Raw genomic sequence first — 27826 nt, 5'->3', positions numbered from 1 at the left:
TTCATAAATTATGTAACGCTTTTAGGGGGGGAGGGGGTACGACAAGTTGTGACAAGTTGTGACTTAGGGGAGAGGGGGTGTTGACTAGATTGTTACGTAACATGTTTTCACCGAAGAAAAAATTTTTTTTCTTGGAATTTGTTACGTAACAGGGGAGGGGGGATAGAAAAATTTGTGACAATTTGTTACATAGGGGGAGGGGGGAGTCAATTTTGGGCAATTTTTGCGTTACGTAATTTATGAATGGTCCCTAATCCGTTTCAGCACACAACTTATCACAACCTATGATTACATATGTTTGAAATTGAATTAGGAGAATGTCATATGAATTTTTGTAAAAAATTATTCATTTTTCATTGTAGTATTTATTTTTCAAAAGTTTATTAGATTCTCGTGAACATTTAATTAAATTTACACACAAAAAATAGTTCTAAAATTCATGAAAAATCACGAACTGAACAATTTACGAAAACCGTGAGATTATGAATAATAAACCTCGAATTCATGACACTATTTGTGTTTCCAGAAAACCAGTTTGAGCCAAAAATATACATAGCATTACATTCGAATATTTGGTTGAGTGGCTGTGGTTATTCCCTGGGCATGTATGGTTTTTGTTATGATTCTTGTTCATAATTTGAAGATACACTACACAGAGGACTATTTGAGCCAGAAAACTGTCCAAAACCGAAAAATCAAAACTCGTGCTATAGCCTCTAATCCAACATTACTGGCTTCCTGGATAGTTACTATACAATTTGGCAGCTTTATTTGATTAATTTATTTAACTTACTACATGCATGAGTCGTCAGAGTTAGTATAAAATAAGAGCGAAAAATTCTCGTCAAAAAGTCAGGATATTTTCTTTCGTGTATCTGAGAACCAGTATTAGCTATTGTCTAGTTGTAAAGTATCTGCTAAATTCATTGGTATGAATATTCGAAAATCACAAATTATCGCATATTTCAATGAATATGAATGTATTGTACAATATTTCTCAAGTATGGTTGTATTATAAAGTGATATTTATTTATATTCTCACCATTTCTCACCTCGAATTTCAATATCAGTAAGAGAATCAAGAGTGAAATCGATGCCACTTTGTGCCATATCGTGTTCAATAGGCATTTTATTAGTTTCCTACCACTTACCATCCTACCATTTATTCACGATAGGCCTTCAGAGAATATCTCTGCAAAATTTGAGCGTTTTATTCCAAATATTGTAAGAGATACAGTGTTTTTTCAACGAAGCAGAGGGATGATGATTGATCCAGAATTCATGGCATTTTCTTTACATTTTTTCGAGTGTTTATTTTAGGATAATAGCGCATATGTTTATGTATTATCTTCCTGTTTCGTCTACACTTTGCAATGCGTGAAGCTCAGCAATGTTCAATCAATTTAATTTAATTTAATTTAATTTTCGAAAGAACTTTTCTTCGACACAGTTGATAAGTATAGGAAATAAGTTTGACTACAACGAACACGCCAGCTCCTAGAACTGCTATTACATCAAGTAAGTGACGCTGCCAAAAATTTAGGTCAACGCCTGGGTATCGCATATGCTTTGCTCCTTTATGTCGTATAACGTATTCTGTCCAAAATACTGCGGTGTCCATGGGTGACATTGGTCGGTCCCGGTACAAGTCTGCCAGGCTCTTCACGGTCTCTCTGTAGCTGGCGTTGTTCAAAACTTCATTTACTGCTCGAGTGAGAGTATCTTCGGTTAATTCTGCGAATTCTACTATAACAGCCCACCCTTCCCTTTTTACTTTTTCTAAGTTGCCTTTCTGATCACCGAAAATCGGTATGCCTACCAGCGGAACACCATGATACTGAGCTTCCGCTACTCCTCCCAGTCCACCGTGAGTAATAAAGAGTCGCACATTTTTATGTGCCAATATGTCATCCTGAGGAAGCCACTTTCGCAACAAAACATTCGGAGGCTTATCCGGCATATCATGCGAGTCCCATTTCCATACGATTCTTTGCTTCAGTTCTCTAAATGTATTCAGCACGGCGTTCAGTTTTTCGCTGGGCATCGACGAGCTTTGTATGTTGGTTCCCAGACTGAAGAAAATAATACCATCTTCTGCGCCGTCCATCCATTGCTGAAGATCTCCAGGAAGTGGATCTGGCGTTGGTTTGATCTGAAGTCCACCAATTTCCACCATTGATTGAACATAAGGACGCGGCGATGCTTTGGTGAAATGTTGATTGATTAGGACTAACGATACATTCTTCCGCGCCACATCGTAAGCCGGAAACTTATCACGTGGAAAGTTTGAGCTACAATGATATGTTAAGTTAAAATATTAAGATCGTGCAATTACTACCTACAATTACTTATAATAGCGTTCCGAAACCGATTTTATGTACCATCCGAAAACAAGCTCAAGAATATAGCTAAAAAGATTTTTTATTCGGTTAGTAAAATTCATAGGGCTAGCAATTCCTAGCATCGCATTCGGTACTGCAGAAATTGGATAGGGATTTCCAAACATATCGTTAACTACTCCCATTGCAGCGTTGGGACAAACAACCATGGTAGGTGCTCCGATCAACTGTCCGACTCCTAGTATAAAGTCACCCATTATCCCAACAATCAAAAGATCAAACTTTTCCTTCAGGATTACTCGACGAACTTCTGGGTCATTGATGGTGTCGTTCGACGAATCCATGAATATCTTACACATGGTTGGGAAATTGATGAAACTTGCAAAACGTGACTGGTCTTTTAAGAATAATGCCATTGTACCTGTGTTTTAAAAAATACTACAAAATATCGCATTGAATTCATTAAAAACTTCATACTTTTTCCCCAGTCAGAAATTGGCACCGTAATCTCTCGATAATTATCCACTGGATGTTCTGAAGGAAAAGGACTGACCATAGTTACTTGATGACCTCGACGAGCCAGTTCTTTCGCCAGCGCCTCCTGCACTATCACGTGGGATCGGCTTGGGCTACCGATAATACTAAGAATTCTGTAGCCACTTACTGCTTGGCAACACACCATTACCAGCAGTACCGAAAAAAACACTTGCTCTAATTGGCGCATATCGTCGCTTGGTTATCGTTTCCGAATTAACCGGTAGCTAGAGAAATACTAAACGCCAGTCAATATTGAGGAAGCGAAGAACACTTATCATTTGGTCTGTATGGTTTGTGATAATGACGATGAATTTGAGTTTTTGTATTCTGTACAATGACTTGCAATGAATAGTATTTACCAATACATTATTGTATTATCAATTCAATAAATCAGTGTTCGCAGTTGCATGAAAAAAATTCAGACCGCCGCAGAATTTTAAATAAATCGAAATTTTTTATTGGCCTTAAATGTGCTTTAGAGTCTTAAAAATTATATACAAAAGCTTGTGAGACTAGAATAAGATCTCCATTAGAGTAACAAGAAAAGAACGACCCCTATCCGCCCACCCCTGAGTCGATTTCTTGTCCCACCAGGAGTATTTGCTCCAAATTTGAAGCAAATCGGACAAGTCTAGCTACTGGACCCACTAGCTCGCGTTTTTGCCACTAGGTGGTACTATATACATCGTATTATCACTGTAAGTGAAGATAAGAAAGATAATTTAATTGTCTACAACTTTGTCGAAGACTGCTAGTCAATCTGGCTTTGTTGAAAAAGGTTATTAATCTTTTAACGAAGTGGTGTCTGAGTCAGTTTTGCATGGGGCCTTATGGTGCCCTAATTCTATAAGTGTATAAAAATTTCATTATATTCTCTAAAATAGTTTGAGGAATACATTTTATAATTTTATCGTGCAGTGAACTTAACTGTTAATATCTTGGGGGGTTGCATACCCTTTTATTTTTCAAAAAAAAATTTTTTTTGTGTTGCTTTAACTGAAAGTACAACTCCCTGAGAATATTTTCCCAAATTTATATAAAGATCCGAGAAATAGATCGATTGTTACAGCGCTTCCAAGCGCGCTTCGTCAACCAAGAACAGTGGTAACTTGAAATTAAAATCGATTTTCTCGAAATGTTCTTTTTCAAAAATTGTTTTTCCGTGATCACGATTGTCGAAAAACCACTTAACCGATTTTCTTAATATTTTTTTTCAATTAATCGAAATCTCGTACCTTAATGATTCTTTTTTATGCATAAATTTTTGTTTTGAGGATGCGAATTTTTTAATAAAATTTTTAGAGCCTAGAACAGCGATTTTTAGGAATGCAGGAAAAAATATTATTTACTCAACTAGTAGTTAAGGTATGAGGAAGTTTTGGGATTTTAGTTTATCTATTGCTCTTCAATCGTGATCACCGCAAACCTCTTAAATAAAAAAGGGTTTCGGGGAAAAAGCTATAATTCCGACAATTATCAATATATTTTTATCAATATATTTCTCACTAGGGTGAAAATTTTGTTAATAAAAACCAGTCTTTGTACAGGAGGGCACAAATCCTTATTTCATACTATGTTGCGTTTCGGCTTCGCCTCATCAGAAACCGACACTAACTTTTTTCACTCGAGTGAGAAATTTTGGTTTTTACCAAATTTTCCTCCTTAGGGTGAAATATAGCATAGTGCTTTCGCATAGGCCTGCTAAGCCAAGACAAGTTTCGGCTTCACTGTGTCTCATCGGCATAAACAGAACTTCTGCTCGAGCGGGACATCACGTTTGATCAGTCGTTCGATTGAAACACATAGTGTGTTTTAGTTTTAGGGGTTTGCGTCAAGCCGGCGCTAATCTATTCCGACAATAAGTTAGTGTCGGTTTCTGATGAGGCGAAGCCGAAACGCAACATAGTATGAAATAAGGATTTGTGCCCTCCTGTACAAAGACTGGTTTTTACCAACAAAATTTTCATTCTAGTGAGAAATTTTGGTTTCTACCAAATTTTCCTCCTTAGGGTGAAATATAGCATAACGCGAGACATGTTTTTTAAATATACCGTCAAATTATGATTAAAGATCCTGCAAAACTAATACAAAATGTATGCACCGCACGATTTCTGCTGAAAATGGGTTTTATGAAATGTTAAAAAAATATTTTAAATAACACTCAATCAAATTCTGATTAGAAATGCAGCGCTTAGTTTCAAAGTGCATAGATTTTAAGTCAGAAAATGTCTTAAATTGCATAATATCCCGTTCAAACGAAGAAATAAACATGTAGGGTAAAGTGCCTATTTTCACTATACTAAGCAGGGTGCCTCACTAATTTATTAATTTCTCGGCCTACAATCAATCGAATGCGTGAAAATTGACATCAACAGCTTTAGGTCGTTGTTAAGAACCAATATAATAACACAAAAGTACTGAAACCAGTGAAATTCTCGTGTTTGAGCTCAACGAAAACTCGAATCGAAAGCCCCTATTGTTGTGCTACCATTTGACTCAATGCGTTGAACAAAGATGGCAGACACTGCTCTAACCAGCGGCTTCAAATGGGTAGGGCGATAATAGAAACATGGCGAAAATGGGCTCATCACCCTATGTGAGTTTTTTCGAAATTTGTGTTTTGTCATCTTTGTATCGGTCGATATTTTTGTCTTTTTCATATAGAAAGGTTAGGCAATCGGTACAAGAGACCACTACCGACTTGGCCGTGGCACTGTTGGATACTTATTGCAGTTCTTTCTCCAGCAAGCCTACTGACAAACCTCAATCCCTGTGTCTCCGTATCCTCTTCCTCCGGGACTACCGTTAGGTATTACTTCGGAGGGAATTGTGCTCTTGCACCAGTGTGTGTATGTATGTGTGTATGTGTGTGTACCACAATAAATCTAAATACTAGTCGCAGTGGTTCGTTTCCAACAAAAAATGTGGCAAATAATGTCACTTCTGTTTCTCACTGATTACAGCCATCAGCCACGATTTGCACGGACTCAGTCTTAAATGAAAGGTACAACTTTCCTATCGACTGCTATTGAATTTTTTGTTCATCGGAATTTCGGTTCCAGAACTACAGGTTGAAGAGTGCGGTACACAGCAAATTCCCATATAAACGGGTAACACCGTGATGATCAAATGATGCAATACATACTAAAATGTATGCAATATTACATAGATTTACGAGACTGTATCACCAGAGCTTTGACCACTATGACGGTTCTTGATGCCCTCGAGGAGTTAAGTTAATGTCCCATCTGTTTTTCAGCGAATTCTTGACCGATTTTTTACAAACTTGATTTCAAATGACAGATATAACGCTTCTGCTATTGAATTTTATTCAGATTTGACTTTTGGTTCCGGAGTTATTGGATGGTTAGTAAGGTCACTCAGGAATTTCCCATATAAACCGTTACAATCGTAATACCTCACAGGTTCAACATCTACTGAAAGGGACATTAAATTACTTGACCAATTAAAGAATTCCAATTCATTGAAGTTATTGGTGCTGTATCGACAATTCCGGAAGTCCCGGGCCTCGAGCATATTTCAGGTTTAAAGTCATATCGGTTATTTGGTGATGACTGAATCGATTTTCACAAAAATCAAATCAAATGGAAGTATCAAATGGAAAGTGGAACATGCGGTTGGTAGTACCTCCGATCAACCTTCTTCTACACCCCTTCCCCTTTCGAATCCTCGTTAGCCACATTGGAGGCTCCGGCAGTCCCAGGCAAAAACAGCTTTCCTTAAATATTATCAAACACATCAGTTTCGCGGATATGTTGGGGCCGATTATCACAAAATCAGTCTCAAATGAAAAGGATCGTTTATATGTTTTTAGAAATATAGACTGAATCGCCCGGTCATATATGAAATTCCCATATAAGCCGGAACACAATCTTATTTCAAAGGGGGGACTACATGAAATAAGAGAAATCGATTTCATATTTTTTATGCCAAATGTTTTTAAAATGCATGAAACGTCGAGATTTGATGTTATTTAAATAAATATTTTGGATAGAAATCCGAAAAACGATTTTTCAGCCGAGGCGCCGCGGCGCGCCGTAGTGTCATATACTGATTCAGTTCGATGAGATCGCAAATTGTATGTGTGTGTATGTATGTGTGTTTCAAATAATGTCAATTTATGTTTTCAGAGATGGCTGGACCAATTTACACAAACTTAGTTTCAAATGAACCCTAGGTTGCTGTTAAATTTTTATTTGATTCGACTTCCTATTTGAACTGGTAACTATGATGTCTGAATGATGTAATACATGGTCGGGAATTTCTTCATCTACATTCCACTTTTACCAGATTTGAAATATGAAACAATAAACAAGAATCATGGTAAAAATTATTTTCCAATTATAATGTAAAGGATGCTGCGATTCAAACTTTAAACGCGTTTTTTCGAAATCAATGCACTGTCACTTAGTCCGGTCTGACCTAACACCGACTTCATATGCAAATGGGTTCAACACTACTTGGAATAGCAGGCCTAGTTCACATATGACCAACTAAAGTACCTTTGACCACATTGATAACTACAACGTCTCTTTATGTCCCTGGAGAACTCGCCAATTCCTAAGTTAGTACCACATCTATTCTCCAGCGTATTTTTAACCGATTTTAACAAACTTTTTACAATTTCAAATGAAAGATACAGCAATACAGCTCTGACTTCTGGTTCCGCAGTTACAGGAATGTTATTGAGGTCACATAGGAATTTCTCATATAAACCGGTACGATCGTAATATCTCAAAGGATAAAATTCTATTGAAATGAACATTAAATTACTTAGATTCGCAGGCCCAGATCACTGATGGCAAATCAAAGATTCTTAGAATATATTAACCAATGCACTATGGTCCCAAAGCTGTATTTAGGAAGACAAAACTGTTTGCGCCTAAACCGTTGGTTTTAGATATATAACCTTTTAATTTCATTTGAAAGATCGGAACTTTTGTAGGTTTTGGTGAAAAAACTGCGGGAGCGTTATTTCTATAAAATAAATAATTAATTTTTGAAATGGCGTATTTTTTAACAAAAATCGTTTATTACTTTTGAAATAGACGATATAATAACTTTGTTTCTTCAGCAAAAATATTCGCCATACAAAGTTCTAAAAGTGCTGCAAACAAACTATTTACGATAAATCAATCTATGAGGTGTCAAATGAGAAATAATGATATTAAGGGGTCACGTTTTCAACGTTCAATCTCTTATAGAAAAATCAACTGAGAAATAGTCATTGAGTGTGATAATACCGAATGTCATGGCAATTCTATTGGGTTTGTAAACGTTTTTGAAAGAACAATCTACCGTACATCTAAGTAGTACAGTGGATTTACAGTAGTGTTAGCTGCAAACTATCGTTAATTCTAAATCGGCCAATAAAAGTTATCTATGCTCACATAAATAAATCCTTTTTGGTTTGGACTAGTGCTCAAAACGAGTGCTAGAAAGAAAATGTTTTAGTTCACATCTTGTTATCTTAAAATAAAATCTTTAAACTAGTTTGTTATTCATAGCAGCGGAAATTATTGTATGCTTTTCCAACATTTATGCAATGTTTGAAAGTATAAATTAATTATCTACTATAATGACGGCTGTGGTTAAGTCAAGGAAAGATTCTCAATTTTTGTTACTTCAAAAGCAATAAAAGTAAGAGGTCTGAAAATCGCTAACCGCGAACTGGTAAAATAACTCATAAAGCATAATTCCCTAGCATCTATATAATGCATGATGACGGTACTTGCTTTATTGGCCTCGTAATAGATAACTTTTATTTAGAGTTTACTATAGTACGCTATTAACACTATTGTGAATTCATGCTAACATGTAGTTGTACGGTAAAATGTTGTGTTTTCAAACAGTGTCATATATTCAATAGATTTTCATTATAACACACATTGACTATTTCTCAGTTGATCTTACCATAAGAGATTGAGCGATGAAAACGTGACCTCTTAAAATAACTATTTTTCATTTGTCACTTCATACATTTATTTATCGTAAATACTTTGTTTGCAGCACTTTTAGAACTTTTCATGGCGAAGATTTTTGCTGAAGTAACAAAGTTATTATCTCGTCTATTTGAAAAGTTATGAACGATTTTTGTTGAAAAATACACCATTTTCAAAAATCAATTTTTTATTTTACAGAAATAACGCTCCCGCAGTTTTTTCACTAAAAACTACAAAAGTTCCGATCTTTCAAATGAAATTAAAAGATTGAAAATCCATTTGCAATGTTGGAAGATATATAGCTTTGAAAAAAACCATTTTTGTCTTGAAAATCGCCTGTAACTATGCAAACAAAAGAGATAGAAACTTCATTGCTTCGGCAAAAATGTGGATTTACTAAAGTTCTAAAAACTTCTAGAACAAAATATTAGCGAGAAATTAACACATAAAAAGATATTAATAGAAAACCAATTTTTAAAGAGCCACCCCACCTTAAATATTGCAAAAAACATAGCATATGAACCATTAGTGATAGCCACATAGTTTCTTTAGAAAAGTTGCTTCAATTTGACTGATTTATAACTTTGTAGAATATTATTTAGCTGAATTTTACATATCTAAGAAGTTGATACTTTGAACACCCTGACCACAAGGACCACCCTAATTCAACTAATATAAAAATATCGGCAAGAAAATACTAACAAAGTTTGCCGAAGATACTATATATCTAAAACCAACGGTTTTGGCGCAAACAGTTTTGTCTTCCTAAATACAGCTTTGGGACCATAGTGCAATGTCGATTGTTAATATAATATGTTATTACAGGTATACCTCGATAGTACGTACACCTTAGCTTTGTTTAGTGTACGTACTATCGAATCACAAAAATAATTTTAGAAATGTTACTTTTTATGATTAATATTGAATGAAAACTTACAAAAATAAGATTTATCACTAAATTTATCCCCATATTAGTGATAAATTGTTCTATCACTGTGTACTTGATTTTAGAAGAATGGTCTGCTACAACCAGAATGGTTGAAAATGGCATGTAAAAGCATTTCCTCGAACTCATACAGTTGGCGTAAAATATTCTGAATTTGTAATAAAGAACCGAAAGCAATAAAATGCCTCTGAATATTGTAGGATATCCGAGAGTTACTGATACATTCTTTGAATTTGGTAGCATTTTCTTGAGCGCGATGTCATTAACAGTTCTTCTCCGAACAGGATTACATATTGCGTTCCTTAATTTTTTGGTCGCAAAACGGATATTTAAATATATTTTATGACAACATATGAGCTTAAAGATATATGAAGCATAGTTCCCTGTCATACCTTGATCCTTGAGCCACGCCAATATGTTGAAGAAGTATGGAGGAAAAAAGGCTCGTTTAGCTGCGTATGTCCAGATCTGTGAGTCATATGAGTCTCCGTCAAATCCGCTAGGCGTACTTGATCCGAATCTCACCCATTCCATTCAAAACATTGTATCTCCTATAATGTAATGAATTCAGCACTCACACTTTATGTGCATAATATTTGAATATCAATTAACAAAAATCGTTTTATCATTGCTCTAGATAGTATACCTTTAAAATTACTAAAATCAGTTTTGGTCTTCAGAAAAATTCTCTAAATTTTACCGTTTACTTCGAAGTTAGTAATACTTCTCTGATACTTGTGAGACATACCGTACATAAAGCATGCAAAAGTTTTTGGTGAAATTTTCCTAATTTTGTGAATTTAACTGTGAGTTTCAGGAATTTACTTGTGGTTCGCAGTAATTTATTTGTTTGAAATAATATTGTAAAACTTGAAGACACCCCTTGATGTTTGAATTTTTTTTGAGATACTCTAAATATTCTTAAAATTTTATAAATTTTTCAGAAGTTCTAATGATTTCGATAAATATTGTAGAATTTTTTGAAGTTCGCGGAATTACCCCGAGTTTGGAAAAGATGAGTGAATATCGTGAACACTCTGCTGTTTATATAAAATGTTTGAGTGCATGAAAATTCTCTGAAGTTTGAAGTAATTTCCTAATTTTATACAACCGGCCAATTGTCATCCTTAAAGCTCATTGAGATTCTCTAATGTTTGACAAAAAACCATGAATGATAGGAATTTCGTACAAATTGTCTGAAGTTCTAAGGATTTTCTTGTAAGTTAGCAAGCTCCCAAAAAATTATAAGACTTTCAAGATACTTTTAGAACGTCTTTAAAGCTTGTAGGATTTTCATACTAGGTAGAATTTCATGATGCATTTATGGTTTACTTCAACTTTGGAATACTTTGCTGGAGTTTGCAGAGCTACTCTGAGTAACACAGAACCCTTGACATAACCTCTCAAAAGTATGCAGAAGTAACATGAAACCCGTGAAACTTCAATAAAATGTGTCGCATTTTGTTGAAATTTACAAAATCAAACGAAAAAAGAAATTGTTGGTAGGTGTACGTACTATCGAGGCAAAATGTACGTACTATCGAGAGTACGTATTATCGAGGGTACGTACTAACGAGGGTACGTACTATCGAGGTATACCTGTATGTTAATATTTTTGTTTAGCACAATAATTCTAAATACTGGTCGCTGTGGTTCTTCTCCAACAAAAAACAAATGTCGATAATTCCGGAAGTACCTTTTTTTGGGCGTATTCCAGAGCGAGTTGATAAAATTGGCGGTCCCAATAACCACGTACGCTCATTTAGCATAAAAGAGGTGATTGTCTTGAAAATATCTGTGTTTTCATCCAAACAAAAATCATTCCATAAAATTAGGAGCCTCAAGCTTTCCAAAACACTTGCCTGTTTCTTTTATTTAATTTGTTTCTTTAATCACGTTTTCCATTATAATGTTTATTGTTTTGAGGAAGGCAAGAAAAACGGCAGAATGAGATTCATCTGTCAAAATTAATGTTTCAGAATGGCGCATCCACGAATATGTGTAGACAGTCAGAATGTCTTACTATTTTCTGAGAAATATATACTTTTCATTGTAGTGATGAATCTAACACTCTTTTTTTTCTTTTGCAGGTAATATTGTAAAAACCGTAAGTGAACAACAGCACAGTCAATATTCTTAGCAATTTGCAAATGATTTCTATCATATTTATACATCTTGTATTAATTTATCCTAAGATACAATCAGCCGTTTATGCTAACTGCTCTGTATGTACTGTCACTTCTCAGTTTAAGTTAGTTCCACAGATATTAGTTCTCATTTTAACGTGGATCAAATCATAACTTGCCCATCTTTCATCCTTATTCAATATGTAACGTTAACACTACAGAGTTAAAACACGTTATAATAATTAGCAACAAGAACAATGTCATCGAGATAGCCTTAAACATGTTTTAATTCGTAGTGTGAATGTTAGACTGCCCAGAAAAATAATGAATTTTTGAAAACTCAATCGGCCCACCGCTGACTTGATTTCTAGTCCTACCAGGAGTACTTACACCAAATTTGAAGCAAATCGAACAAGTCTAGCTACCGGACCAACGCACAGAGGAGTAACTGGGGTCGAATCCTGGCCAAAACTATTTATTGCGGCTATTGCTGTTATTATGCCTTAATATGAACTAAAAATAGAAAATAACTGGTTTTTGGGCCTATTTGGCATCTATTCACCTACCAGTGCAGGGGTCAGTTTTCTTGATCCTTCCGAATACTAGTATTGTCGAGATGATATTTGTGAATACATTTGTTTTTCCTCTGCATGAACAGTTGGTCAGTGGAAAAGAAAGAAGAAAAGGGATATCTGTGCACATATTCATAAAGATTAATTTAGCCAAATATAGTATGTGACCCCGCAGCATTTTGGCGAACCACAAATTAGTAAAAATATCAATATTTTGAAATCGTTTGGAATTTGTGGATCGTAAAAGATCGGAAGAGATTGCATGTTTTTTGGATAGCCGGAATCTTGTTTTGTAATATTGTTTCAGCAACTTTGCCGGATCTTGCCGTATAATGTAACTTTTTTATCATTCAAATTTGGAATAAATTGTTTAAAAAAGGTCTTTTTAAAGCTGGTCCAATACGTAGCAACACTACTATTTTCGGTTATTTTTAAGCTGAGGTTGTACAAATAGTTGTGTTCAATTACGTTTGTTATAATATTGTCTTATTTAATACAGTCATCATCATTTGAAAGCGATTTTGCTGGATATATAATAAAAAAATGATTAAAAACCCTTAAAATATCACCATTTTGCATCCATGCAAAAATTCTTTAGCATTTTTTGGCATACTCTTTATTTTTCCACAATATGAAGTACGCTTTTAGGTATCTTAAAAAAAATTAACTAAATAAAAAAACGAAAAAAAAAATTTTTGGTTATTGGCCAAGAATTTGTTCTAGTTACTCCTCTGTGCAACGTGCTTGAAGTATGTATGGGATTTTTCGAGAATTTACACGGAGTAAACCTACTAGCGCGCTTTTTAACCACTAGGTGGCACTGTATGCATCGTATTATCACTGTAAGTGAAAATAAGAAAGATAATTCAATTGTCTACAACTTTGTTAATGACTGCTAGTCAATCCGGCTTTGCTAAAAAGTTATTAAACTTTTAACGAAGTGAAGTCTAAGACAGTTTTGCATGGGGCCTAGCAGTGCATGGTTATGTATCAGTACTCGATTCCTACGAATTATACATTTTTCTGAAATAACGGTTAGGTTTAGCTCTATAGTATGTTCCGAAGAATTATAGTAAATTATGCGAGTTATGTTTTGGTTAAAAAATTTTAGTTCCACCTGTTACTGCGTAGTGGGCGCCAACACTAACTTTTCATAGAAGAGAGATAGAGCATTGAGATATTCGGAAGAATTACTGCAAAATGCCTGTTCTACAACTTTGTAGAAGACAGCTAATTTCTATCTGTGCTGATACTTTATGCTGTCGGAAGCGAAAAAAGAAGAAAAAATATGTTTTTGCTCCCATCAATATTTCAATTCATGATTTGCAACACAAAATTCAACCCCTTTGAAATTTTTCAAACTGCGTAAGAATTTGCAAAGAAAATTGTCATGTCTTTTATGTTTAATTATGATTGTAAACAATCTTTTTTTTTTCGATTTGCTTGACCGTTCATTAAACTCGTGCGAAGGCGATTTTTCCATGTTTTGAGGGTACATACATAACATTGTATATTACCCTCTTTTGACACCAAGGGTATTGAAGTTGAAACCGATCTTAGTATCGTTTTTATTGCTGTAGCGTATTTGCTTTTTAAATGCACTGGTTAGCAAACTATGTTCTTAAAGAAAACGTACAAAAACAAGAAATCGGTCGAAATTCTTTATGACCGGTGATTTAACTGTGTTTGGAGACATTCCCACAAAAATGCAAAAAAATATCTTACTGTTCCGGCTGTATCTATATGCTGCGCCACCATGTACATACTGAAAGATAGAAGGAACAAACCTTGGAATCGGATAATTTCTTTTGAGCGACTACAACGAAGAACAGATGAGGTTGCAAAGAAATGCTTTAATTAACGGTACCTTCTTCAGATTTCACAAGTTGTTAAAATAAGTTTCTAAAGAAATTTGAATTTTTAATTTTATAATCTACATTAAACTATATTATTTATGGTTGTTTCCTTCTTCTGTGGCAATTCAGTTTTCTTTCTTCGTCTGTCTTCGAAAACGTTGATCAAAGCAAATTTATATCCGCAATGTTTCGTATTATATTGAGGTGTTATTATGGTGGTGGCGTGAGCCGTTTGTTTTACTCTGAGTCGAAAAGAATACTATGAATGTTGGACGTTTGGGCAGCCCACACTCGAGGGCTAGTTTTTTTTTTTAATTTACAGTCCAACGTTCTTCTGGCGACCTAAGATAGTCGAGCAAAGTGTGCCACCGGTGTCGAATTACCCCAGTTCTTCAATTGAATCGATCATTAAATTTCGTCGTCGATGGTTATTGTATCCAATTTTTCAAGCATTGTTGTGGAAGTGATAATACGAAATTAACATTCTAGATCAGACTTCATGATTAGTTTGTTGCACCTGTAATGTTACAACACTTTGGGTATATACTTTGGTATGATCAATCGAAATGGTGAACCAAATTATATCATGAAATAATAATAATGTAGACGTGGCTTATAACGACGAATTTAATAAAATGTTTCAATGAAATTTGAATCAAATGAAGGTACGAATGTAATTAATATTGATAATACTATGTACATTAGAGGGCATTGCAAAAAAATCATTCATTTTTGAATTCTCATATTGCGACAAATGTCATAGTAAGGTCAGACGACAAATTTCACATCATTTGGACAATTTTAGATCCCCGCCCACTTCGCTTGAAATGTTCGAAATTGGTACTATGGGAAAATATGGAGGAAAAATATATTAATTGCTATAACTTTTTAAGTAGCACTCTGAAAATTGCAGTTCATACCTCCTTTTAAAGGAAATATCCTTTGTATAAAAATTAAAATATTTTCGTTTCTCGAAAAATACGGGAAAATGGGATACTGGGTCATTTTGTCCCCAAAACCCCTAGTTTTAATAATTTTTCAGCTCCGTGATGTAAATCATGCACATTTTGCAGTTTGTTTCATGTAAAATATCTTAGAAATCGAACGGTACCTTTACGACGTTTGTCCGAATGCGAGATGTTATAGGGACTTTTGTCATTCATATTACATTTTATGGTTTTCTCGTAGGGGAACAAGAAGAGACTTTTTCAAAAGTAATAATAGTTTTTCTGCGATTGTTTTTTCTGGTCAAGTCTCCCCATCGCGGGGAGACTTGACCAAGGTGTGGAGAGGCTTAACCAAGAGAATTATCGTCGCTGTTGTGCTATCTTATGACAAACGCCATTTTGGGGTAAACTGAGTGAGACATGCCACATCACTTGTCTAAAAAATCTCTACAAAGTGGCGTTTGCAGAATTTTGTCATTCTGCTTAGTTACTGAGATGTAGCGAGAAACGTGCTGAGAAATTTTTAATTTTTTGCTTCAAATGACTGTGTCTAGGGATTGGCTCAAATTATCTTGATGTGTAAGGTATCTGAAAACACAACGGCATAATCATTTTCAAAACAAAAATACACGAATTGCGAGCAAATGTAGTTTAACCTGGAAATATAGCATATTTGACAACGCTGTAACCAAAAATAATCACTTTTTCTAGATTCCCTTATTTCCTTCAAAATGCATCTCACCGATTGTTTATGGACTAAATGAAGCCAAAGATATGAATAAAAGTAAATTATTGATAATTTTTTTCTATGAAAAATTTTCCATGCACGATTATGACACGCCATACAAATTTTATCATCAACCGATGACACGTGTGAGTTTCCCCATAAATCTTGGTCAAGTCTCCCCAACATTAGTTCTTGCATTAAATATTTCGGGTTAATTTTATAAATAACTATTCCAATATTCCGATTAATGTAGATTAATTTCATTACGATATAAGGAATAACACAGTATATAAGTTCAATACAAAAAAAATTGTTGCTCTAGGAGATATGTCCATACAAAGTTTGCTAAACTACATCCATTACATTACATTGATAAATTACATCATGTAACGCAAATTCGTGAATTACGAAAAGTTTCCTATGAGGAAAGGATTTTTTACTCCAAACTTACCAAAATTACATGCTGGGATCGAAACAAGTATAGAAATATATTCAACAATTTTTTAAGAACCAAATAGAACACGTTATTTATAATTGTTGTACCTCGCGCTTGGTCAAGTCGCCCCATGTTCCCCTATCAGCATTATTCTTCAATAAATTTTCATAAAATGTACCTTGTTGAACGGGGAAAATTCTTAGAAACAAAATAACAATAGATTCGTTACCGGTAAAATTCAGAAGCATCAATTTTTTGACATTAATTCTGCAAACCAACTATCCGCATTTTTCACTAATTTAACTTTTCTCATGTGTTCCCTAAGCGTATTTCGTCGCTGTTGTGCTATCCTATGACAAGCGCCATTTAGCACACTTCGAGAAAAACGATTTGTAAAGTTTGAGATTGAATATCTTGAAACTTACAAATGGTGTAAACAATTCAAAGAAGACAATTGATGCTTCTATCTATTCTGTAATAATCTCCTAAACATTGCGAAGATCGGTTGACTATATTACGAGTTTTTACTAAAAATGTAAACAAAAGTCGCACTCATACGTGTCATAGGTCATGACAAAATTTGTATGGCGTGTCATAATCGTGCATGGAAACTTTTCCATAGAAAAAGCGTCAATTATTAACTTTTGGTTAACATTTGGTCTAAAAACAATCAGTAAAATGAATTTTGAAGGAAATGAGCCAGGGAATCCAGAAAAAGTATTTATTTTTGATTGCAGTGTGGCCAAATATGCTATATTTCCAATTTAAAACTAAAACTGCTTTTTCTCTCAATTCGTGTATTTTCATTTTGAAAATGATTATGCTATTGTGTTCCTCAGATAGTTTTACACATAAAACCATCTTATACATCAAGATAACTTGAACCAATCGCCGGACTCAGTTATTTGAAGCAAAAAATTAAAAAAAATCAGTGCGTTTCTCGCTACATCTCAGTAACCAAGCAAAATGTCAAAATTCTGAAAACGCCACTTGGTAAAGATTTTTTAGTCGAGTAATGTGGCATATTTAACTCAGTTTACCCCAAAATGGCTTTTGTCATAAAATAGCACAACAGCGACGATTTTACACTATAAGTAGTAAATTAAACAATAATTTATTTTTATACTTCTCGTATTCGGACAAAGGTCGCAAAGGCTCCATTCGATTTCTAAGATTTTTTCACATTAGAAAAATCAGCAAAATATGTAGGGTGACGAGCCCATTTTTGCCATGTTTCTATTGTCACCATACCCATTTGAAGCCGTTGGTTAGAGCAGTGTCTGCCATCTTTGTTCAACGCATTGAGTCAAATGGTAGCGCAACAATAGGGGCACTTGATTCGAGTTTTTGTTGCGCCCAAACACGAGAATTTCACTGTTTTCAGCGTATTTGTGTTATTATATTCGTTCTTAACAAAGAAGCACAGCTGTTGATGTCAATTTTCAAGCATTTCATTGATTGTAGGCCGAGAAATTAATGAATTAGTGAGGCACCCTGCTTAGTATGGTGAAAATAGGCACTTTACCCTATGATTTTCAGTACGGAGCAGATATATTATAAGAGATTTTGGGGAAAAAAGACCCAGTATCCCATTTTACCGTATTTTTCGAGAAATTCCGGCATAGGATATTTGGACGGTTTAACCGGATTTCGGTAACGGCAAAACCGGTACTTCCAACCCTAAACTACACTCGTTTCTTTTCTTCGAGTTCCTCGCAATGTTGGTTGTTTTTGACAAGAGTAAAAAATTCTGTGACCGAGAAAGACATTTCCAACATGGTTACTGATTCACTCGGGCCTGCCGCAGTGATTGTGGAAAATTTGTGACTTAATCGAAGGAAGCGTCTATGATGTCAAAGTGGGAGTCGACGTTTCACTAAAAAAAAGTCGCATTATACTCATCAACCTGGTTGTTTCCGGGAGAGGAAATTTGGAGTTTGGAAGCCGAATGCCGGGCCGAGCGCTAAATAACTGTAACCGTGCAAATTGGAACTACCAATTTCAATCTCTCCGACTCTATCACTATCTTTATCTCTCTAACACTCGCTTCTCTCACCCTCTCTTTCTCTCTTTCGCTCTCTCTCTCTCTCTCTCTCTCTCTCTCTCTCTCTCTCTTTCGCTTTCTTTCTCTCTCTCTGTCTTCGTTATAGCTAATGTGCCAGGATCGAGAACACAAAACTATTTTGTCTGTTGTTTCCCTACAAATAGTTTTTGTATTCGAATGTAGTGCAGAGCACCTCGCAAAAACAATTCATAATAATTCATATAGTTTCCTCATAATAAAAATATTTTCCAAAATTTCTCAGGACTACAAATATGTAAAGCATAATCTTTACATATTTGTAGTCCTGAGAAATTTTGCAAAATATTTTTATTATGAGGAAACTATAACTAAATAGTAAATATCCCCTGCTTTGACGATATATAGGGTCATGAGCCCATTATTGTTGTGTTTCTATTATCACGCTACCCATTTGAAGCCGTTGGTTAGAGCAGTGTCTGTCATCTTTTTTTAACGCATTGAGTCAAATGGTAGCACAACAATAGGGGCACTCGATTCGTGTTTTCGGTGCGCTCAAACACGAGAATTTCACTGTTTTCAGCGCATGTATGTTATTATCTTGGTACTTAACAACGAAGCAAAGCTGTTGATGCCAATTTGTACGCATTCCATTGTTTGTAGGCCGAGTAATTAATGAATCAGTGCGGCGCCCTCCTTAGTATGGTGAAAATAGGCACTTCACCCTACAAGAAAAAGATTTTCTTCCCAAGTAGCAGTTAAAACATGTGTAGAAATAAAAATTAGCCAAAGATGTTTTGTAGAAGGCTTATATGCGGTTTTTATGTTTAACAAGTTCAAATTGTTTCAGACAAATAAGATACAACATGTATTTGTCCTACTGCGCTATTTGTCAAGGAATCTGAAACATGTCAATGTTATGTTCCACAGTGATACCACAATAATCTTCAAAAAACAAGTTACGCTGGTACCATTTTTTTCATTTGATTCATAAATTTTTTATGAGTTTATTTTACTGCTTGTAAAACTTACGGATCAAGTGATTTCGTTCAATGATACTACATAAGAATATATTGAACACATATTACAACCAAGTAATCTGTAACTTGTGATTGAAAACTGTTGCGCTTGATTCGAGATTTCGTTTCATATGCGAATATTTTACATTTCTCAATTCAATTTTATTTATTATATTTGTCATTTATCGCTGGTAATTGACTGGAGGCTAGGGATGCCAGGTGTACAGATTTTCAATATTCTGCACTGATTTCTAAAACTGCAGAAACTTCCACAGTTTTCTGTTTAATACACAAATTTCCAGTTTTCTGTTATAATGCATAGGCATTTCTCAACTTTTATCTCTCGCAAAAACTAAAACAAGCCGCCACTAGCTTGTACGCTTTTCTTAATACAGATTTGCACAGAATTTTACATAGGCGGTGCCAGATTTCACAAAATATTAACTGGCATCCCTGCTGAAGGTCGAGTAATAAACAAAATAGTGTGTCGTTCTTTCAGGTTCCAACGATGTTTTACTGCGATCTCAGAAAATTTTACTTCTGCCTAGGAACATATTGAACATCATTAGAACAGCCACATGTTCTACATAAGAAATCAAAACCTTGTTATTAAAACAGTAGTACTCTATTCAAAACTTTGCTTCGCTTAAATGCGAGTATTTTTCGTTTGTCGCCCTAGTTTTTTTTCATAGCATTGCTCACATGGATAGAGCAAAACTTTTAATACCATTTGCCACACTGGTAACCAATTGTATGGTAAGTAATAAACAAAATAATATAGTTCATCGCTCTTGCAAGTCTGTATGACGGTCTACAGTGATATCACAATCAGTGTTTTCCCGAACCGGGTGTTGGACATTTCACAGAGGGGTTTGACAACCTATTTGTTTCACTCTACTGGTTTTCCCGTGTTTTGCAAGATTACGCAAACATAAAAATATATCCACCGAATGTGGTTGATCCTATTCATTTAATGTTAGCTCGAAACTTCAATTTGATCGGATGCCGACCTGATCAAGTCCCACTGATAAACGTCAGAAGAGATAAACAAAAATATCAGCTAATCAGAAACGTTCCATGGAATGCCTAATAAGAACATAATAATCAACATAAGAACTACTCATGTTCCACAAAAGTAATCTAAAACTTGTGTATGAAAACCATATCGCTCGATACGATATTTCGTTTCGCTCAACCGCGCATATTTGTTCGTTTTCAGCCGATTTTTATTATGAATTTGTATCACGAGGACTTAGCAAAACTATTGAAATCAATTGATGCAGTGATAATTATATGTATAATGAGTAATAAACAAAATAGTGCGTCAAGTCCCTACGATGTTCTACAGTGATACATAACAAGTGCCATTTGTACCGATGCCTCCCCGGCCATGTTCAAAATATTGGAAAAAAGTTATCAAAACATTTATAATTGTTTTCAATTCACTACATTGAATTTTTAGCATGAATTTCTGCTAGATATTGCTAGGAATAGAAATTTAATTACGTTTTTTACATTTTGGTGCATTCACGGGTGCGTAGTTTAAATAGAATTATTGGAATAAATTTTATAATTCTACAAAAACTGCTATTTTCAGAGGCGCGTATAAATATTGGAAGTAAATTTCCATATTTCACAGTAAATATACACTTCGTTTAGTACTTTCCCTCTACAGAAACCATGTTGATTGCATAACATGAAATATATTTTCTTGAGTTTACATTTTCAATATGGATTCGATTGCGGGATAAATCTTTTTTTTTTAATTCGACTATCATTTGAAAATAAACTTAACTAGAACATGTTTCTATGAAATCGTGTTCAATTTGTTTTTGTAGTAAACTTTCTGCCATTGCCGTGTTAACATGTTCTATTCCGCAACTTTTGGATTGTAAATAATACTGCTTGTCAAACATCCTGGGCAAGTGTTTAATCGAGTATATTGTTACTGCATGAGAATATATTGAAAACAAAACTTGTTCTATATCGCACCTCAACGTGCGCTTTTTGGGTCGTACAGTAGGTAGTGATTTAGGTATTCAAAATAAAATTCTTTGTTCCACATCCAGATAAGAATACTTCATACCAACAAAGTGTGCTACTTGGGTTGCTTTGTAGCGAATTCCAAAAATAAAAATATTTGATGACTATTTTTGCACTGCAAATAGTACCACCAACTTGCCCGCGTGCGTCACCGCCAACTTTCTCAACCGTGTATTTTATAAAAAAACTATTTAAAAAATAATTTCAATTCCTAGATAGATGTAATATCTATACGGATACTGAAAGCTCTTTTCGCACACTATCGAAAAATATAATCATTCGGGAAATAGATTGAAAATCACCCTAAATAACAGAAAGCGTTTAAAATTTAGAAAATTTACTTGTTATGCTCGAAAACACAATATCACCAACAAAATGTTTTTCAATAAAAACACATTCGATAATGGGTTACACAACGAGAGGCAGCTAAAGCTGTATAAAAGTAACGGAGAAAAAGGGATCCCGCCAACTTACCCCAACCACCAACTAGCCTCGGGCTCCCCTTATTTTATTGAAAATGCATATTCATTTCATTGGTATGGACTTTTATCAAAACCAACGGATCACAGTCCAAAAATGTCCACAAATTAGATCCGAGAAAAAGTCTGGCTGTGGAGTACACGTTTCCTTTGAGTGTTCCATATTCTACAAGTCAATTAGCGAGGATTACAATCAGAGTTTATTCATTGGACAGATAGTTGATCTGACTACTTATTTTGCTATGAAACATTACTGTGTAGCAACAAATGGTACTGCTTTGTACTGGAAACCCCAAGGTATCTTTTCCATGATTTAGCTGACCAACGCTGTCGAAAAAATCCGAACACTATGCGAACCTTCTTCCTGAGCGTGGTGAACGATTACGCTTCGTTACCAAAAGGTTGCCGGATTTTTTCATCAGAGTTGGTCAGCCTCCATGATCAATTTGGCTAAAACATATTTATTTGCAAAAAAATAAGACTTGTAATTTCAAGAATATTCGTATCGCAAGAGCAGCTTATATGTTTTGGGAAAGTTTCAGTGGCCACTGGCTTTTCCAGGAATTTAAATACTTAGTCTGATAGTTTGAGCCTTTTCCTTTTCATGATACTGGTTTGTATAGGACTCATTAATCATATCTCTGGAACGAGCATTTCAGATGAATCAATTTGCAAGCTTCAAGGATGACGGGGAAAAGATTTCATTGTAATCGACTGAACGCGGTTTTATGCTATCGACAAAAATATAATCAACAACCTATTCGGACACTTCAATGTGAATAAATCATTAAAATATCCACCTGTCTCATTCCCGAATCGCATTCTTTCTCTGTTTAAGGGGCTTGAAGGCAGATGTAACCTTAGCTACGTTTATTTTTACGCAAGAATATAAAACAAAATATTTTTAGTCACTCGTTTGTATTAATCCTTCCCATAGTTCGTTGACCACTTGACGCAAAATTATTGTTTTCGTATAGCTGTGAATTCTAAAACAACGTTGAACGTTCTAGTTTCCTCATAACTAATTAAGGTCTATCACTAAAGTGGAGACACCATTTACTCTTAAACGACGCCGAACGAAAACGAAAGGGTGAAAACAAACAAGAATTCAACACTAGAAAGTTCAGTTTATATTAATTAACCATTCTTCAAATAACGGAATTTTCATGATACTTCGGAAATTTCTAAAACAGTGGTTCTTAAATTTCTCTAATTCATTTTATTCGTTAAGTTAATTTAAATCATCATCATTTTAATCATTTATTTCGCTTCGTATTCTTTTTATTCATTTTAATTATTTAACTATCTTTTTTTGTTTATTTGATTCGTTTCATTCTTTGGATTTATTCTGATAAGTTTATTCTTTTGTACATTTTATTCATATCATTTGTTTAAAGGGGGAGGGGTAAGAGTTTCAGTGTAAAAAACACTTTTTTGCGAATTTTTTAAAACTTTGCGTGAAGCGAATTGATCAAAACATTTTGTATATTATTGTGCATCATTTCAATAACATTCCGTAATTTTTCTATGCAAAATTATCGTCAAATAAAAATTTCTTTCGTATTTTTCAGAAAAATATCCGGATTTTTATAAGCAAAAACTCCCTTAATTTAAAAATTATCTCAAAACCTCAACGTAGGGGTTTAGCATTTTTTACATAGAATGTGTTTGCAAAGTTTGAAACAAATCTGTTAAGTACTTTTTGAATGGGAGGTAACACCGCAAATCATGTTTTTTCCAGAGACGTTCTACAAAAGCTTCCTTCGTCACCGAGTCGTTTGTCGTTATTTTTGCATAGAAAAATTTCAGAATGATATTAAAATAATAAATTATGATGTACAAAAGTTTTGATCAATCCGCTTCACGCAGAGTTCTAAAAAATCGCAAAAATGCTTTTTCCACGCTGAATCCCTTATCCCCCTTAACTTATTTCATTTAACTGATTTCATTAAATGTATTTTATTAATGCTTTTCAATTCGTACATTTCATTCAGTTTCTTCATTTTAAAAATATCTTACTAATTATTGTTCAGTCATTCATTTCATCCAATATTTTAATCTGACTCACCTTAATTTATTCTATTAATTTTATAACTTTTCTTAATATTGGCTAAATTTTCATTTATATAGCTGAACTAGTCTATAGACTATATTTTTACCAATTTTTGTGTTACAAATGGTCCCGTAGTGGTTAGTTTACTTACCTACAATCATTTGAAAATTATAAAATCAAAGCAAAGCAAGCTCTTTTGACTCATATTCAATAACAGCGTATAGTAGCGTTATATTGTATAAATATCAAGGCCAATAAATGAGCCACTGCTTTAAAGGACGCAAGTAAGTCGCCAAGTCAGCACGAGAAAGTGAAATGAATTAACCGAATCTGAAAATAGACACAACGAAAGCCAAATGCCGTCGTTTGTTTTGTAAACAAATCGTTTATTAATATATCCCATCGGTTTGACCTCAGAATAAACATCTAATAAGGTGGCAGCGGATGTGATATTTACAAGTGCATCGTTTGATGTGTTTGTGTTGCATAATAAATAAGTACCTGTATATGAAAAGTTGAGATTGGTCGTATTTTATATTCAGATTGAATAGGTTATAGGGAAAGTTTTTTGTTTGGAAAAAGTTGCCGTGTGGTATTTTAACTTGGCTTTGTTATTTTAATGTGCGCGATATCGCTTGCTTCTAATAGTAAACGAAACATAGTTTGACACAACGATCCGTCACTGACAATTTGTATATTTTTCCCTATGCGAAAATAATTCAATATAAACTGGTTATAGGGCGACAATGATACAAAAATACCGAACCTCATCAAAAATATACAAAATTACATAACTAGTATGTACACTATATAGGTATACTACCGCTAGCATCGTGAATACTGTGTGTAGCCTGAAGCCGCCACTAACCGCCAGTAGCGTTGAATCAGAATCAGTAACGACTGGCTCAAATGGAACGTTCCCCATGTTGATTGGATGTGTGTTCCTTGTCGTGATTTGTCTTTTCATCATTTCATAATTTTCTCATGGGAATGATTGGGCAAACGGTAAGGTTAGAGATAAGGAAAATAACGACACAGAGAACAAAGAAAATACGGAAGTATTCTTTACTCCCAAGGGAATAAAGGCACTTCTCAATGAGCGGATATACATATCAACACCCCCGAGGGGATATTGAGATAACAGAATGATAACAGCTCCAAAGAGATATTGTCATATAAAACACTTTATTGTAACTGTATAGAGAACCGACAATCCGGATACGCAATTGCATTACTGCAGGGCTGCATCGAACAGGACAACCCTTGGCGTAGTTTTGCAAACTTGCGTTCAAAATCTGAAAGTATGTGCTGTATTTTTCCAAACACAATTGTAGTATTCTAGTCAGGGCACTGACCGGACATTGCAAACTCAATTATCACATGGCTACTATACAACGTGTGGAGTATTATTCGTATTATCTTTGTGAATCCGATTACGGAAATTCATATCATTTGATATGTAACTACTTGAAGCATGTTCTGTCCTTGCGACTTTTATTGTCGGCTGTTCAATTGAGCGACCGATAATAAAAGTCGCAAGGACAGAACATGCTTCGTAAAACCCACTTCTAATGTATTAGAATATAAAAACCGGATATAAACTTCAAGTATAAAAATCGAACTGGGACTTTCCTTGGTAAGAGTTGGATAAAAAAGCTTCAGTATAAAATCCAGAAAAATATATATATCCGATTTTAACAAAGTAGTTTTTTTGCCGACTTTTATTCTTGAACATCACGATATATGGATGCTCCTGCGAACGATTTATTTATTTTTAACCGGATTTTATACTGGAGGATCATCCTTGCCGGTTTTATCAGCCTCAAAATTCACCAAGGGGCTGAGAAAAACGGGTCTTCACTGTAGAATCAAAAGCATTAAAATGACGAATAGTAACAATTAGTAAAATCGAAAAAGCAAACGTTAAAGAAGCAGAATTCATTTTAGAATTTGGGAAACTCAATGAGATTCCACAGCAAACCATCCAATCAAATGATTGATAAAAAATTGATTTGTTGAGGTTCGTATTTTTCATAAACAACAATATCGAAAAACCAAGACTTATATCTGTGTGAAATCTCATTCAAATCGGAGCACTAGATTTTAGATTTCAGCCATTTGTAGCGCACTGGTTCTTCCACAATTGAAGTTAACACAAAACTTTAAACGCAATTATCCCGGAATGAAATATTGTGAGAAGTACCGTTGCGGTTAACGTGATATCTCAAAAACTGTTCATCCGATTTTTATAATTCAATATTAACTATTCAAAAGGTCTAATAAGATTTTTGTAAACAAACTTATTTCGCTCATTATTCCGCTGCCGAGATGAATGTCATGAAAGATACACATGAATCAACATCTTTACCCTTCGTAGATTCCATTTTAAATGTTTTCTGTGCTGAAATCATAACAAATTGAGAGAAATCAGCAATACAAAAGTTTGCTTACAAATCTTATTAGCCCTATTCAAAAGTTGATATGGAATTTCTTTTTTGAATTGTTTGTGTTTACATTCTCGTGTACTTGAACGGTTTCATTTCCAACAAATTCGATTTCTTTTCGAATTTGTTGGAAATGGAGTTTTTGATTCTTTGCAATGAATTTTTGTTTAAAATTTGAACACTATGAAACTCAATTTTTTGTCAACATGATTTTTGTAAGAATTTTTTTTTTATTGGGAAACCGATCCATTCAAGTACACGTCCGTTCAACGCCGTCGGGGGATGGGCCATAACTCCGACAACCTTGAATATTATTTTAAACCCAACTTGTTTTTTTTAACTTCGATAGTGCTACCAACGAGCTGTTTTTTACTGTTTGTCCAAAACACTTACGAAAATTACGAACATAGCTTACTTTTTCGCCATAAATTTGTGTATAATCCCTTAAAACCTTAAAATCTACCAACAAAATATAACATCCAGACGAGTATGAACAATTGACATAGTAATGTAAATTTAATTTGTCTTTAAAGGCTCTACATAATCGTACTAATAATAAACTATCATTGTGAAATTATTAAAACTTTGATTTCTAGGGAAAGTTGTGGGGTGTCGGTTTTACCCAGTGTCAATTTTAGCTGTAATTCCCCTACAAAAATCAGTACTATTTAGAGCATGCATTGACCATAGGGCCTAAACAGCAAATGTAAATCTAAAAATCACAATTCTTTCTCTATGGATCAGAGGTTAATTTAAATCATGAAAACTAACTTGATGCAAATGAAAATCAAGTGTCAAATCCGGAAAAAACAATTTTCAATGTATTGTACAGAGTTAAATTGATGTATGGTTATGAACAAGTTTTTATCCTACTCATATTATTACTCTACCCATTTGAACTCGTTGATTAGAGTAGAATCCGCCATAGTTCTGCATCGCATTGCCGGAAATAAAAGAGTGAATTGCAATAATTGGAGCACTCGACTTGAGTTTTTGTTATTATGCTTGCTCTTATGAGCTAAGCAAATGCATTGATACCAATTCATAGGTATTTTGTAGATTGAAGTCCGAGTTATTAACGAAAAACTACCTTCTTTAATGGGTCAAAAATAGGCACGTTTTAAAAAGCACCATTTCACTTGGTCAATCGCTTTACCAACAATTTTGTTTCCTAATTTGACACTTAATAATCTAATAAACCGACTGATATTCTTAGCTTGGAGTTTAATAAATGTTTAATATGAATACACCGGGGGCAAAGCTGTACACAATTTTTCTCACGCATACCATTAAGTGTTTAATTCTTATACAGTGAAGAT

General features: G+C 34.4%; 2 protein-coding genes across 4 annotated transcripts in view; one reads left to right on the top strand and one right to left on the bottom strand.

The window, feature by feature from the left end:
* LOC131691737 (protein yippee-like) overlaps positions 1-27826 on the top strand; it is a 256645-nt gene that overhangs the window by 193714 nt on the left and 35105 nt on the right. The gene's annotated exons all lie outside the window — the stretch shown is intronic.
* LOC131691734 (UDP-glucosyltransferase 2-like) lies at positions 460-27692 on the bottom strand. Its single transcript, XM_058978345.1, has 4 exons — positions 27598-27692; positions 2817-3111; positions 2349-2760; positions 460-2291 (listed from the first exon to the last, which is right to left on the bottom strand). Exons 2-4 carry the CDS (start codon positions 3061-3063, stop codon positions 1409-1411), a joined length of 1542 nt encoding a protein of 513 aa, XP_058834328.1. The 5' UTR covers positions 3064-3111; positions 27598-27692; the 3' UTR covers positions 460-1408.

Source organism: Topomyia yanbarensis, chromosome 3 (genome assembly GCF_030247195.1).
Source record: "Topomyia yanbarensis strain Yona2022 chromosome 3, ASM3024719v1, whole genome shotgun sequence".
In the NCBI taxonomy this organism is placed as follows: Eukaryota; Metazoa; Arthropoda; class Insecta; order Diptera; family Culicidae; genus Topomyia; species Topomyia yanbarensis.
This window is presented reverse-complemented; position numbering and strand designations above follow the sequence as displayed.

Coding starts and splice junctions, on each gene's coding strand:
- LOC131691734 (XM_058978345.1), bottom strand. CDS start 3,063: ATGCGCCAATTAGAGCAAGTGTTTTTTTCGGTACTGCTGGTAATGGTG. Junction 2,761..2,816: donor AATTTCTGACTGGGGAAAAA/GTATGAAGTTTT, acceptor TTTAAAACACAG/GTACAATGGCATTATTCTTA. Junction 2,292..2,348: donor GTTTCGGAACGCTATTATAA/GTAATTGTAGGT, acceptor ATATCATTGTAG/CTCAAACTTTCCACGTGATA.